Source organism: Gastrolobium bilobum, unplaced genomic scaffold, assembly GCF_033153095.1.
Source record: "Gastrolobium bilobum isolate Gb01-03AN ecotype WA unplaced genomic scaffold, APGP_CSIRO_Gbil_v1 utg15844, whole genome shotgun sequence".
NCBI classification, from domain to species: Eukaryota; Viridiplantae; Streptophyta; class Magnoliopsida; order Fabales; family Fabaceae; genus Gastrolobium; species Gastrolobium bilobum.
Genome location: NW_026896862.1, coordinates 155,601 through 169,941, shown reverse-complemented (window position 1 = coordinate 169,941; position 14,341 = coordinate 155,601). Strand labels below are relative to the sequence as shown.

General features: G+C 35.4%; 2 protein-coding genes across 2 annotated transcripts; both read left to right on the top strand.

Annotated features, from left to right (window-relative positions):
- The first annotated feature begins 234 nt into the window (after positions 1–234).
- Positions 235–6,823, top strand: LOC133302462 (uncharacterized). Its single transcript, XM_061502234.1, has 9 exons — positions 235–333; positions 430–505; positions 651–729; positions 1,073–1,154; positions 4,621–4,729; positions 5,565–5,653; positions 5,759–5,823; positions 5,926–6,004; positions 6,466–6,823. The coding sequence occupies exons 1-9, from the start codon at positions 280–282 to the stop codon at positions 6,634–6,636; spliced, it is 804 nt and encodes a 267-aa protein (XP_061358218.1). The 5' UTR covers positions 235–279; the 3' UTR covers positions 6,637–6,823.
- Positions 6,824–7,954: 1,131 nt separating this feature from the next.
- LOC133302455 (uncharacterized) lies at positions 7,955–12,963 on the top strand. Its single transcript, XM_061502227.1, has 7 exons — positions 7,955–8,331; positions 8,436–8,663; positions 10,137–10,210; positions 10,399–10,558; positions 11,382–11,501; positions 11,639–11,747; positions 12,297–12,963. Exons 1-7 carry the CDS (start codon positions 8,092–8,094, stop codon positions 12,476–12,478), a joined length of 1,113 nt encoding a protein of 370 aa, XP_061358211.1. The 5' UTR covers positions 7,955–8,091; the 3' UTR covers positions 12,479–12,963.
- Positions 12,964–14,341: the final 1,378 nt, after the last annotated feature.

Below are 14,341 nucleotides of genomic sequence, written 5' to 3'. Positions count from 1 at the left end.
ATATTTTTAAGGATTTTGATTTTCTCATGTTGCATGAGAATTCAATTATAATATTGTGACTCAATTAATTGTCGATCTCACACTTATTAAAAAAAGAAAAGCTTTACCCGCATGAAAGAGACATTTTTTTTCTTCATAAAAACACTTATAATAATTTACTAAAATTTAAAGATTAAATTAAAAAGAGTGTTATACTTATATATAAAATTCTTAAAAAAATCACAAGCAGTGGAACCCTGGTTTTGAAGCGCGCAGAAGGCAACCACGGGCGGCGAACCCATGAAGAAATCAAAGCAAACCCAACTGAACCCAAACTGGGTTCAACTCCAACAAGTGCCTTCTCTATTCTTCTTCTTCCTTATTTTCCATTTACAGACATAAATCCATGTCTCTACATCAATTTTTTTTTTGGTGTTTGTCTTTGTGCAGAAGCTGAAGCTGAATGGCTCCAAGGCTTCAAGGACCTTCAACAATTCAGAAGAAGACACCCCAAAATCAATATTGGGTAATAGAAAAATCGTTTCTTTCCTTCTGGGTGTGCCTTATTTGCTGTATATATTGAGTGGTGGATATAAAAGGTGAAGCCTTGGAAATAATGCAGCTTATAGTGATTTGGAGTTGACAGATTTTTTTTTTCTTTGTTTTGACAGGGAAGCGTAAAGAAAGGCAAGATGATGAATCCAATGATTGTCAGATTAATCCTCTTATTCCTGTAAATGGCGATTCAAGGTGACTATAATGATTTTTTATGTGTTATTGTGTAATTTGGGGAAGTGGGATTGTCTTGTACTGTTTTGTGTTTGGTTGATGCTGTAAATTGATTGCATTTTCCATTTGATTTTGACATTGAGGCTGTTTGATGTTAATTCCTAGTTTTTGAATGCATGGTAAATTGGTAATACTATTTGCTTCTATGTTTTTACCCCCCCTTCAAAAAAGGACATGCCATTAGTAACTAAAGTATGTGAATTAGAGCTATTTCTATAGAAGAAGAGTTTTACACTGCTTTTTATTGAAGCTTTCCACTCTGTTTTAAAGTTCACTGTCCTTTAACTTATTAACCATTTGGCAGTCTGACAGATGCAGTTGCCATGGATTGTGAAATGGTTGGCGTTGGTGAAGGAAACAAAAGTGCCCTTGGAAGAGTAACGCTGGTATTAATTTGTTCCTCTTCACCTTGCTATAATATATGCACATTTAGAAATATGTTTTTTTTTTTTTAAAAGTTATCTGGCATTGATGAATTCATATCATTGAAAAGAATGTCTGATTGGTTAAGTTATTAACTAATCATTTATAGAATTTTCCCCTTCATCCTAATCCATTTTATTTTCTATTGGCTATGGATTTCTGCCTGAAATACTGTTTTAGAATTGCACTTAAATTCTCTTGTCCCAATACAATGCTGATGGTTTTGAAGATTAACGTGCCTTTGCTCATAGTTATAACTTATATATACTTTAACTGTATATTTTTTAACCATGTGGTGTGGCTCAGTTGGCTACGTGAGCTCCACGTGGGAGGATTTTACCTGCAATGCAGGATGTTGAATCCCACTGGAAGTACCTTGTGGCCAGGGCTACACCATCAGACTCTTGAGTGGGGATTAGTTTCACACCTAAAGGGTGTGGGGATATCTTGCGGGAGCCCCAAATTGGAAAAAAAATAAAAAAAATAGTTTATGTTGTTTGAAGATATATCATCATTGGCTGTCTTTTCCTTGATTTTTCTTTTGAGTTTCTGATAGGAATATAGTCATGTAAATATATGTAGGTTGGCTAGTAGGGGATTATTGGAGTATGAAGTTTGTTAGTTAGTATATTCTAGAAGAATCGCTGAGGTGGCAAGGTTGTTAGAAGGAATAAAAAGGGTGGAGAGGTGTGGAGAAGGATTCAGATGGGAACTTGGGACTTGGGCTGGGAAACCAGATTGGGAGAGAACCAGAGCACTCTCTAATTGCTCTGAAATTATCTTTTGTTTTTCTTACCTTTCCATTGTAATTTTCTTCTGTTCCATTGCTGTTTTTTGTATTCATTGTAATTGTCTTTTTTAGTTCAATATACAGAAAATCCAGATTGATTCTGGGCCATTTCCTTGGTGTTTGTGCGCTATCTCTGATACATTTTTCCAGATCCTATCAATTGGTTTCAGAGCACTCTGATCCTAGGAGTGCTTTGAACGGTTCTTATGCACAACATGGACAACCGATTTGAGATCATAGAAGAGAGGATGAGGAGGAATGAAGAAATTGCAGAAGTGAGGAGTTGCATAATTGATCAGAAATTGACAGAAATCTTGCAGCTCCTTCAACGGCGACAAGGAAGGGCAGGTAGACGAAACAGAGACAAGCATCATCATAGTGGTTGTTCTCGCAAGAGAAATCTAGACTCCTTTGAATCGGAATACAGATCTGAAGCAGACGAAGCCCATGATCACAAAACGCTGCAGGATGAGAGATCCAACAGAATCGAGGGAGTCGAGCGTGGGTGTCAAACCCATTGCTGCAGGATCCCAACACTCAACCTCCTGAAGATCGTCGAAGAAGAGGAAGCTACGAAAACATATGGCAGTGGCGATCCCACAACTCAACCACTCATAGCCGAACATTTTGGGGAAAATCCGAGCAACGTGCGCTCAACTGAACGGAGCGCGCGCAGATTGGAGATGCCCAGCTTGGAAGATCTGTTGAAGGAGACGACATGGGAGAAACCAAATGTAACGTGCTTAGGTGATGGGTTTGGAGTTGGGCCTAGTGTGAAAGGACAATGGGCCGGGTCAGGTAGATCCATGCAAACCACAACCCAATCAGTGTGGGTACAAGGCACGTGAGCCAAATTAGTTCAAATAACAACAATTCTGGCAGCAACACGCGTCCCATTAATCCTATCTCAAGCGTTGACAAGAAACTGAACATTAACACACGGGTTCAAGAGGGTGGAGTCTCCAATTTCGTGAAGAAGGAAGAAAGCGTTGCAAGTAACAATGGGCAGAGTGAAGGAAGGCGTTTAACCCAGGCCGAACTCCAAGATATGCGAAAAAGGGGGTTATGCTTTATATGTGAAAAACAGTGGAACCCAAGTCTTCGATGCAAGGTATTTGCTCTTATGGATTATAACCTTCCTGACCTAATTGGAAATGGAAGTGAGGAAATGAAATCTGAAATGAGTCTTAAAGATGCATTAGATGATTTGGACATTTCCTTGATTTGTAAGATATTTCCGTCAATTACTTTGGGTAGTGCTACTCAAGTGGATTTGTATAATGGGGCTGAATCATATTTTGAAACAAACAACATTTTAGCAACAGAAGACTTGGAAACATTAAGAGAAAAAGATTCTCGTTCTTTTGCTTTGAAACCTCATTCAATGTCTTCAATATATGAAGAAAAATTGAAACAAGTCATCACTGAGGATTCTTAAATGAAAGTGGGGCTGCAGTCACAATCAAACCTTACACCCAACGAGTTATTTCTTGACAAATCTGAGAATTCCTTACTTGGATTAAGTAAGAGGCACTACCAACAGTTGCTGACAAACATTTTGAGGCCCTTACTTGGCCTAAATTTATTCTCGTTTGTTGTGGTAAAAGCCATTCAAGTTGGACAAATATGGGATCCTGGTGGACAACATCTTACTTTGAGCACATGTGGATCTCTACAATTCAAGCAATGGGATCCCGGTGGAAGGTACTCAGGGGCTAAACCTCACCTTGAGGGCAATGCGAGTGTTTAAGGGGGGCAGTATTGATAGGAATATAGTCATGTAAATATATGTAGGTTGGCTAGTAGGGGATTATTAGAGTATGAAGTTTGTTAGTTAGTATATTCTAGAAGAATCGCTGAGGTGGCAAGGTTGTTAGAAGGAATAAAAGGGGTGGAGAGGTGTGGAGAAGGATTCAGATTGGAACTTGGGACTTGGGCTGGGAAACCAGATTGGGAGAGAACCAGAGCACTCTTTAATTGCTCTGAAATTATATTTTGTTTTTCTTCCTTTTCCATTGTAATTTTCTTCTGTTCCATTGCTGTTTTTTGTATTCATTGTAATTGTCTTTTTTAGTTAAATATACAGAAAACCCAGATTGATTCTAGGCCATTTCCTTGGTGTTTGTGCGCTATCTCTGATACATTTTTCTAGATCCTATCAGTTTCTTGTCATCCATCTGAGACCATTAAGTGCAAGTGTTAGATAGGCACTAATTGGCATTATGAAAGCCTGCTATTGACAACTATGATGCTACTTTGAATATTTCAATGTGATGCAAAACCCATTTTTGATAACACTATAAAATTCCTCTTTTTTTTTTTTTTTTTTTTTGCTATTTTCCAACATCAAAAATAAAATTAAAAGCCCTGAGAAATTCCATCCAGTATGTTTGTGAAGCCAAATCAATCTCAACTCTATTTCGAGTAAGAAATCCTATCTTAAGACTCAAGTGGTCCAAATTTGAAATAGTAGAATTCTAATTTAACATTTAATAGTAAAACCAAAATTCTATATGACTATATTAATTTCCAAATTTCTTTAACACAATTAATTATTGCCAATTATCATTACTATCTTCATCTCATCTCCTATTGCATTGCTAAATCATTTTTTCTAATATTAGTTCAGTTGATGGCAGGTTAATAAGTGGGGAAATGTTATTTATGACGAGTTTGTTCGGCCAATTGAGCGGGTTGTTGACTTCCGCACTAAAATTAGTGGCATAAGACCTCGAGATTTGAAAAAAGGTTTGCTTGATATTCCTTTGTCTACAATTTTAAATTATAGTTGAAATTATTGAAACCTAAAAGTTCCAAAAGATATTAGGGAGTTTGACATCTGATGGTCAAGTTGAGACTTAAGAAATTATTATTTAGAGGGAATTATACCAACTTTCAATCTCCCTGTAGAAACATTAATCTTCATTGTAGTCCCTGAAAGTTAAAATCTTCAATCAGTCACACTCTATGAAACTCTTGTATGCTTCATGCTGTATAAGAGAACGTTCTGCCTCTTATATTGCTAGTCTTGAAAGGAAAAGGGAGGAGGGGTTAACTACAACAGCTTTGAGTTTCAAGTTTCAACATTTGTGGATGTCATCTTACTTCTACTGATATAGTTTGGACATTTTTCAAGAGCATCTTGATTCTCCTTTGTTCTTTATCTTTGATTTCAAAGTTTTTAAGTGGCTTTATCAAAGCATGTGTTCCGTGTCAAAACTTTCAAGAGCTGTCCTGTATTAATCCCTAACTTGTAGTGGTCTAGCTTATTTGGTGGGATTGAGAATGTGGAAAATGCTCCAGTCATAGTGTTAAATACTCCATTATGCTTGATCTAGACAGAATGTGATATGCGATGTGTAGTTTAATTTGATTAGCAGTTGGAAAGAAGCCATTGTCTATAATGTTAAGAGGTTAAGGTTCGGCTATTACTCTATTAGCATGTCTCAATTCTTTAAAGCAGCTATAATAGCTTATCGTTACTATGAGGATGAGGATTTTTCCTAACCATTTCTATGATTAGCATTTTGATTCCTACGCTGATAAGCAAATACATCTTTCAACATGATGATACGATTTGTAGGAAAAGATTTTTGGACTGCTCAGAAGAATGTGGCAGAGTTGATCAAAGGAAGGATCCTTGTGGGTCATGCCTTGAACAATGATTTTAAGGTCTGCATTGTAGCAGTTATTCTCTTTCTTTTTCTTGATTTGCATCTATGTTTTTCTTGTCAGTCTGTTGTATGTAAAACTAAGAATTAGGCTGTACTTTTGCAGGCATTATTATTAGGTCATCCCAAAAAGGATATACGGGATACCTCCGAGTACCAACCATTTCTAAAGTGCTGTCACCTTACTGCTTCTTCCAGTTGTTTTGCTTTGTCTTTTTATATTCCAAATGTCCCTATAATATGTTCTAAAAATTTGCCTCTTGGTTTAAGCAGGTCAAGTAAGAGAAGAGCACTGCGGCATCTTGCTGCAGAACTTCTTGGTGTTAAGATCCAAACAGGAGAGCACTGCCCGGTTAGTCTATCTAACATTTTCTCCCTCCCCCAACCCTCTTTTTTGTTTCATGTGATCAATTGACAAATAGAACTATTAGTATGTTGGGTAATTGGCAATTGTGTTTCTATGCTAAAAATTGCACTAGCTTTAAGAAGTTAAAGCTTCCATTCTTAATAAGTTTGAATTTCCCCCCCTCATCTATAAGCCTATGTCTAGCCCTGGAGCAGTGGTAAGATTGCTGCTTGTGACCGAAAAGTCAGGGGTTTGAGTTTGGAAAACAGTCCTTTTGCAAAAATTGCAAAAGTAAGATTATGTACAATCGCCCATCACCTTTACTCTCGTAAGTCGGGGAGCCTTGTGCACTGGGATTTGCTTTTTACCTATGAGCCTATGTGTCAATCTGGTGTTAGCATGCTGAAAAATCCATCTGAATCTGTAAAACATGGAATAAGAAGTCTAATGCCTCCCTCTTGTTTCAGATAGAGGATGCCCGAGCTGCTATGCTGCTTTACCAAAGAAACAGAAAAGAATGGGAGAATAGCATAAAAGATCAATTTCGGTTCAAACAGAAACAAAAGAAACAGAAGCAGAAAAAGAAGCAAAAGAATGAAGATGCTTCAAATGCCAACCACACTGGAATTGGATCATAGCATCAGGTGCCCCTTTAATATAAAAAGATTCTGGTCAGGGGACCTCTCCTTCAATGGTTTTTGTATTGCTTAAATTTGAATTTGAACGAAAATTAGTTTTTGACATAGTTAATGTAAGATCAATATTTGCTAGCTCGCTCGCACTGTTGTTCATTCTTTAGTATATTAACATTAGAATGTACTTTGAAATTTTGAATTATATTAAAGATCATATAATATTACTTGCTCATTTTAAAGACAAAGTCACTTTGATAATAATTTCTTTTCTATTGAGATGCTTCTAGCCAATCATTTGGGTTAAGGCTCTAGATATGCGTTTAAGTGATTTACCATCGTATTAATGAGACTCGGTAAATAAGTGACTAATGGTTATTTCTCCCATTTTTTCATGTGAACACTGAAAATTTAAAAAAAGGGTGACATTACAGAAAATGCAACTTTCATAGCAGTTCTGTAAATTGAGTGAGGAATGTCAATTTTTTTATTCTTTGCTTAATTTGAATAGACAAGTTCACCTTCCTTTTTTTTTTTGTGTGTTAAAATGAACAAGTTTACATATTCCTTACTTGAGGATGAAGTGTATTAGGCTACTTTAGATTTTATTATGAGGCCATGTTTTCTCAGTTTTATTTTTAAGTAAATTCCTTAATTGGTCTCTAAAAATTTTTAAGTTGGGCACCTTAGTTTTTAAACATGTAAATGTTACATTTTGGTACTTTAGGTTTCTAAGACAAAAAAAAATTATAAGTATAATCTGTTTATATTAATTGTTAAGTACCAAACACATTAAATGTCGGCATCTGTAAAGTTAAAAAACTAGAGTAATTTTGGGCTAAAAAAAAAAACGAGTAATTTTTTTATAATTTCAAACACTAATGTATTCTCACCCTAAAACTTTTTAAACGATGAACTATTATTATTTTTGGGACAATTATACTTATTACTATTTTACATTTACTATTCTTATTACTTTGAATTAATTTGAAATCAACTCTTATCAATCAGGTAATAAGAGTAATAAATTTAAAATGATAGTAAGTATAATTTTTTTTAACAAACACAATAAATGTACTGTCTTATGCAGAAAATTTCTATATAGAGAAGTAATAACTAATGAGAAAGGATTCATTACAAATTTTTATAAATTATATTATTAATTTTTAGAAGTAGACACCGTGGTGTAATTTAATATGGATTTTTTTTCACCAAATGACCATTAGATCAAGATCGCAACTACCAAGGGCGCGCCATTAACATCAATCGTTTAAACGCAACGAAACGAAGCCACCTTTTCTCTCTTTCTTTCTCTGCGGACCAAAACGCAGACACGTTCCTCTCTTGTCTCACTCACTTTCACTCACATGCACACTCGTCAAACTCAAAATCCCTAAAACCCAAGAGAGGTATCCAATTCCACTCCAATGCTCTGAAACCCAACCTCTTAACATTGACAAGATGCGGATTCTGAGTAATCGCGGATTGAGAAGAATCACACTCTCTGCTTCAAATCATCATCATCATCATCATCATCATCACCGAAGGTCCTATGTCTCAACCTGCAGAGGCGTGCTTCTTCCCTCTTTCGGAGGACCCGAGGTTCTCCAGCTTCACTCCAACATTCAAGTTCCTCCTCTGAAACCCAACCATGTCCTCGTTCGCGCTCGCGCCGTTTCCGTTAACCCCTTAGATACCCGAGTGAGATTCATCACAAAGTTTCGTTCTTTTCTTCGAGTACAATAATGGGGTGTTCTTCGTTTTTTTGAATTTAATTCTTTTTTTGAAATTGTTGTTTCGTTCAGATGCGTTCCGGTTACGGTCGTTCCATTTTCGAGCCGCTTTTGCCTCTTATTTTGGGCCGTGACGTCAGCGGCGAGGTTGCGGCTGTCGGAGCTTCGGTTCGGTCTGTGAAAGTGGGTCAAGAAGTTTTTGGGGCGTTGCATCCAACTGCACTGAGAGGCACTTATGCTGACTATGCAATTCTCTCCCAAGAGGAGGTTACTTCAAAACCAGATTCGCTAACTCATGTGGTATGTGTTCTTGGAAGCTTGTGATTTTGGAGATTAGTTCTAATGAATTTGATTCTGTTTTGATCCCTTTCTTTGGAGCATTTTGCAATTTTTATATGTAACTTTCTGTTGAGTTGATGAATCTGTTGTCAGGGGTTAGTAAGTTATAACTTAGAATACAATATGTGATGAATGTGAAAGGAATTATAGTAGATTGAGCACCATGGAAGAGAGAATTTGAGAATTGAAGAATCAGTTTGTAACACTGGGTATCTGCAGAATGTAACTATGGACTTTGTTACAATAACTAATTTCTAACTCTAACTAACTGTGACTAAGGGATGCAGTTGCAACTAACTGCTGTTAACTATAACTGACTAGTTACTTAACTAAATGCTATGTCAGAATGGAACCAGGCAATAAAAATGTATTTTAACTGAAACCCTGTGAAGTCTCTTGCTTTCTTTTTGTGTGTATGTTTCACTATGTGCAATGTGTAATAGTTTTTTGTATATCTTTGTTGCGCCATTCTCTTGGGGTTGGGTAGAATGAGGGATTCAAGTGCTCATTGATTGAAGAAGAACCAATGTTGATAGTTGATACCTAAGTGGGAATATGTTGGACTACAGAACTGTATTGCAGTCAATGTGAGCACAAGTTCAGCTATAGCGAGGGATTTATTTTACCCTGACTAAGGGTGCATTTGGATAATCTTTTAAAAAAAAGTGCTTTTATGATATGGTTTTTAATTTTTTTCAATTTTTTTCAGGAGTTACTTTTTTAACTTTTAAGAAAAGCACTACAAATGCTTTTTTGTATTATTGCTCCTTTGAAAAACATATGTAATAATCATAAATTTTGTAAATGTGTTAATAAAAAATTGCTTTTTTTTTAAAGAATGTATAATCAAACGGTCCTAATTCGTAACAGAAATTATATTTTTCATTATGTATCTGCTATTATTTAGAAAAGCATTATTTTTTTTTTTTTAAGATCTGTGGCTAGAAGGAAACATTTTAAAGTGTGCCTAAGGTGGAATTAATTATACTATAGATTATGCAATATTTTGAATTACTCTATAGACTCATTTCACATTGGATCTAACCTTTTTCTTTCTTTCTTCCCTTATTCAAATTAGGGGAGAGATGATTAGAATGTGATGATTAACTTCTTATAGATTGTAATGTTTAGTAGAGAAAAAAGTTTTCAACTTATATGTGTGTTGCTGCGCTAGTCTTTCTAAAATGTCCTTCAACTGCATATTGTCCAAAGGTGTGCTTATTTCTTGCACGCCCATTTAATTCTCCAAAGTGAGAGATACAACAATAATCTTTGTCTGGGTATGTCCAATTCATTGGTTTTACCATCACTCTGATAATTACATGTTACAATATTTTTAGTGCTTTCTATATTTAACGATTGACCATGATTTTTCCGCCATTATTTACTTTGGCCCACTGAAGGCATGCTTTTTGTTATTTTGTTATCTTGTAGGAAGCAAGTGCCATTCCTTTTGCTGCACTGACTGCTTGGCGTGCTCTAAAAAGTACTGCTAGAATAAGTGAGGGGTATGTTTATATTGGTGAGATTATGATTTCCATGAGTAAAAAATAATTTTTTCTCTTATTTACTCCTTTCTGTACCTTTTGATTATTTATTTATTTATTTTTTGGTATTTTTATTACTCACTTGATGTTCAGCTTGCTAAAAACTCTCATGTTTCACTCACTTATATTCTTTAGCTTATCTCAAACAGACAAAGGATATTAGTAGTGGGAGGTGGAGGAGCAGTAGGATTTGCTGCAATTCAGCTTGCAGTAGCCGCTGGTTGCCCTGTTGTAACTACTTGTGGAAGTCAAAGCATTGACCGCATGTTAGCTGCTGGTGCTGAGCAGGCTGTTGATTATGTTGCTGAGGTGGTGTTGAATCTTCTTTTGTATCATCTATCCATAGTTCAGATATTTCAATTATGCCAGATGCTATTCAAGTTTTTTGTTTTGATATAAAATTTCATGAAATGGAAAATAACAATACTTAGAATAATGATTTATAGAAAACAGAAAATAATATGTAAGAAAGGAAAATAAAACAAAGGGATTTTGAAAGAGGCTATAGCTGGCCTTTGTTGAAAGTGGCAGGTGACTGACTGTTACTGTGTGTACATCAGTACATGGATGAAAATAATTATTTCTTTTTAAAAGAAAAATTATTGGTAGTGGGAAGACAATGAAAATAATCATGTCAAAAGCGGAGACATGGGAGAGACAATTGGGGTTTAATCATCTGAATAAGTTGATTTGTTTTATTTTAATTGTTTTATTACATTTATGAAACAGAAATAATGAATAAATCCTAATTTAACTTATTCTCCCAGAAATATGAATAAATCCTAGTCCCGTAAGGAGTGGGACTCTCTAGTACTACTAAACCCAAAAGGGAAACTTGGAGATGAAAATATGACCCAGTAAGACCTAATTTACTTAAACCCAAGACCCAGATATACAAAAATCAGTAGAATACCTCTAAGACTGAGAATGTAAAATTAGTTAAAGTAACAGATTACTAAAGCTAATAACCTATATTATAGTCATCCAGTATGTTTATGGATTAGTACAATCACTCCCCCCCCACAAAAAAAAAAATGCAAGGATAATCTAATCTTTGAGCTTATGCTTTCTTGATGCTAGTGCTTATTGCATATGACTTGCTTTGTCTTATAACTTCATTCTTGATTCACAGGATGTTGAAATGGCTATAAAGGGGAAGTTCGATGCTGTTTTGGACACTATTGGTGGTCCAGAGACAGAACGGATGGGCATTAATTTTCTTAAGCGAGGTGGGCACTACATGACACTTCAGGTAGGATATAGAAATTTATCACCTTTTTCATCTTATCACACTTGCAGGTGTCCTCTTGGCTCATTGCCAGAACGACCTTTAAGATGTTTCCCTTAGTGAAATTTGAGGTTAAATCTTTCATTTTTCTTTCTTTGAAGGGTGAGGCAGCATCATGGGCTGATAGTTTTGGACTGGCTATTGGGCTTCCTGTAGCTACAGCTCTTCTATTGAAAAAACAGATACTATACCGATACTCTCATGGAATAGGTAGATATCGCCAGTCTGTCATATGTTATTTTGCTTTAACTCCTTGAATTATGTCACTTATTTGCTGTGATTTCTATCTTCTCTTTGACGTATTGTTTTTGCTAAGCAATATATATATTTTATGCCCCTCCCACTCCTCCATTGTAGGCTAAAGAAGCAGTGAATGAGGTGGAGAGAAAATTATTATTTATTGTGCTAATTGAAATAATGCCTGTGGCTAGAGGAATTTTCCTCCTGCCTCTACATCACCTTTGGGAAAAAAGTTTTGAATTAGATATCTAAAGCATTGATAAAATCTGAAGCTGAACCAACCAAATGAAGAAATAGGAATTCTACAAAATGGGTTATGCTGTAATTTCTTTATATACTCCATGGCTTTTTTTCCTTCGTGGCAGAAACTTACACTAGGCAAGCTGCAATAGTCTTCAGTGCTGGACAGTTAGAACTAAACTTTCTGCTAATAAATCAAGATCAGTAACTGATTAGACATATGAAGTTTTTTCCTTTAAAAAAATGTGAAAACAAATCCCCTCTTTCCTTGTGATGCAGAATACTCATGGACATACATGAGGGCTGACTTAGAAGGTTTAATTGAGATTCGAAAGCTGTGTGAAGCTGGGAAGATGAAGATACCTGTGGATAAAACGTTTCCCATAACACAAGTAAAAGAGGCTCATGAGGCAAAAGATAAGAAGATCATTCAAGGTAAAGTAGTGCTAGAACTTGATTGACGTCCTCAAGCCCATCAGGGAGTTGCTAGAACTAGAATCTTTTTTTGGTTCTCTCTTCAATGGATTGTTCCACATTTGATTGAGAAATGGATAGTGCTTTTTCTGGGTTTTCACTTTATGATAGAAAGTGAAACTTTTTTTTGTAAGTTTTGAGTCATAATATCCGATCAAAACAATTTGTAAATTGATTGAGAAGTTTGGGTGACTGTTCTCTTTTTAGTCATGTCATGTCAATTTGTGAAAGGTGCGGGTATGATGTTTATACCTCTAAAACTCCCATGTGTCAGTTGCACTCACCATCAGTAGCTAGTCCATGTTCTCTTGAATTGTAACATTGAAAGAGAACACTGCTGAATTATTAGCAGAAAGCATATAAATTGTATAGTGCTAGAGAGTAGAGAGATAGGCATCATTTGTTATTGAAATGGCCTGATCTCATGAACATTGTCATGTAGCATTTGTCTGTTTACTTTATTATTTGAACTGTTTAGAACAAGCTATAATTTGTTTCGTTCTTCCTTGATCACATGTAGCATTCGTGATTCGTATACATTAAAAAAGATGTACCTAAACTAAAAACTTGTATATACAACTGTTAAATTATATATGTTCTAGTGGGGCACAATGTAACATGGGTTGTATTAACACTTTGACAAGACCTAGTAGTGGTCACCACACCAGCTGGAAGGGATGAATGGACAAACTTCATTTTTTTTTTCACCTTCTCTTGTATTATAACCCTCTAATGAACTCAATAATTATCATCTTTTCGAAAATATAAAGGTACCTTAAAAACCCTCATTGGCTACTTTTTGGTGTTGGCTTTTCCCTAAAACCGGGCCTCATGCAAAACAGTCCAAAATGCCAGACAAACTAATCTCAAATTGTTGTATAATATAAGGGGAAAGTACTTCTTATCTGACTGCAGAATAGAAAAAGTGCAGCAACACAGGATACGCGTCTGAATCTTGGTTTTTTTTTTTTTTGATAGAATTCGCACGTGTATCCTAGGATCCGCACGTGTATCCTAGTGTTAAAAATTTGCTGTAACTTTTTTCATCAGCAGTCACATGAGAAGCGACGGACCCATAATATAAATGGGTTATATAAAAGTGATGTTGTAGAAAAAGTGATTGTGTTACGTTTGCGTGTCGTAGTTTTTTTTTTTTTTTATCCAAAAAATGCGGGTCTTACAAAATGTTGTGCATGTGAGAAATTTTTTCTTGTCATGTTAAATGATGAATGCAGATCTTAATATAAATATATAAAAATATATTATTATTTGATAGACGTTGGTTCCATAATGTGCTTTTCAGTAGCAGTTTTGTCAAGTTGTGGCGTACAATGTTTGGTCAACCCCTTCTTTTTAAGTAACCTTGACCCACTTATCATTAAACTTTGGAGTTAGGATCATAGTATGTGTTTTGGCGCGTGCTTCTCTCTTTGTCTATGTGGGCTGGACCACACCCACCCTAACCTATTCATATTAAATGCTTTCTCTTGTTGCATGTGACCTGAGTTTAGATGGTTATAGGGTGTTTAGCATTCTGTAATTATGTGATTAATTTTTCTTCTATTATAAGAAATAATTTTATCTCCGGTACATATATATAAAAGTGTGTGAGATTTATATAATTTTTTTTTCTCTCTTCTTTTCATATAGTTTCTTATGAATCCTATGCATTTTAATGTGTGAAGAAATATAAATATCTTTATTTATTTAAATAATTAAGCAACTTTGATCAAGTTGTGCACTCTAAGTTAGCATTACGTGGCAGACAAAATTACTAGCATAATTCAATAAGCTATGTTATGCCTTACAGCACCTGGTTTTTGCAAAGCAAATCCTTTTTTCTGCCACGC

Bases quoted from the DNA above. Each gene is read 5' to 3' on its own strand.
- LOC133302462 (XM_061502234.1), top strand. From the start codon at position 280: ATGAAGAAATCAAAGCAAACCCAACTGAACCCAAACTGGGTTCAACTC. The intron at 334-429 runs GTGCCTTCTCTA...GTCTTTGTGCAG, and splicing joins ACTGGGTTCAACTCCAACAA to AAGCTGAAGCTGAATGGCTC. The intron at 5,654-5,758 runs GTCTGCATTGTA...GTACTTTTGCAG, and splicing joins CCTTGAACAATGATTTTAAG to GCATTATTATTAGGTCATCC.
- LOC133302455 (XM_061502227.1), top strand. From the start codon at position 8,092: ATGCGGATTCTGAGTAATCGCGGATTGAGAAGAATCACACTCTCTGCT. The intron at 8,664-10,136 runs GTATGTGTTCTT...GTTATCTTGTAG, and splicing joins CAGATTCGCTAACTCATGTG to GAAGCAAGTGCCATTCCTTT. The intron at 11,502-11,638 runs GTAGGATATAGA...CTTTCTTTGAAG, and splicing joins GGCACTACATGACACTTCAG to GGTGAGGCAGCATCATGGGC.